At 42.1% G+C, this 406-nt stretch overlaps 1 protein-coding gene across 1 annotated transcript in view; it reads right to left on the minus strand.

The window, feature by feature from the left end:
* Window positions 1-406, minus strand: part of CSUI_008870 (retrotransposon ty3-gypsy subclass) — a gene marked incomplete at both ends in the record, with an annotated part of 2,498 nt that overhangs the window by 1,411 nt on the left and 681 nt on the right. Inside the window, one exon of the mRNA XM_068068990.1 lies at window positions 1-350. This exon is cut by the window's left edge and continues 1,411 nt beyond it. Within this exon, the coding sequence (XP_067919034.1) occupies window positions 1-350 (350 nt within the window). The remainder of the gene's footprint in view (window positions 351-406) is intronic.

Raw genomic sequence — 406 nt, forward strand, 5'->3', positions numbered from 1 at the left:
GTAACAAGTCTAGTCCCAATGAAATGTTTCCACTTGGTCAATGCATACACAATAGCTAATAACTCACTCTCATATGCAGGGTAAAAAATTTCCCTTCCCGATTTCTTTCTAGACTCGAAAGCGATAGGACGACCGTCCTGTTCAAGAACAGCTCCTACCGCGTATTTCGAGGCGTCGGTCTTGAGTACTAATGGGAGATCTGGATTGAAGATGTTGGTCATTGTAACGTTGATCAAGGAGTCCTTGAGTTCCTTTACCGCTTGAGAATGCTTGGGACGCCAAACTAAAGGACTCTTCTCGTTCAACAGGTCGTGGAGGGGTTTAGCTTTCCCATTGAAGTCTTTTATTAGCTGACAATAATAACCTACTAATACCAGAAACTTTCTAACTTGTCTTATATTCTCCA

The sequence above is a fragment of the Cystoisospora suis genome (genome assembly GCF_002600585.1).
Source record: "Cystoisospora suis strain Wien I chromosome Unknown contig_5112, whole genome shotgun sequence".
Lineage (NCBI taxonomy): Eukaryota > Apicomplexa > Conoidasida > Eucoccidiorida > Sarcocystidae > Cystoisospora > Cystoisospora suis.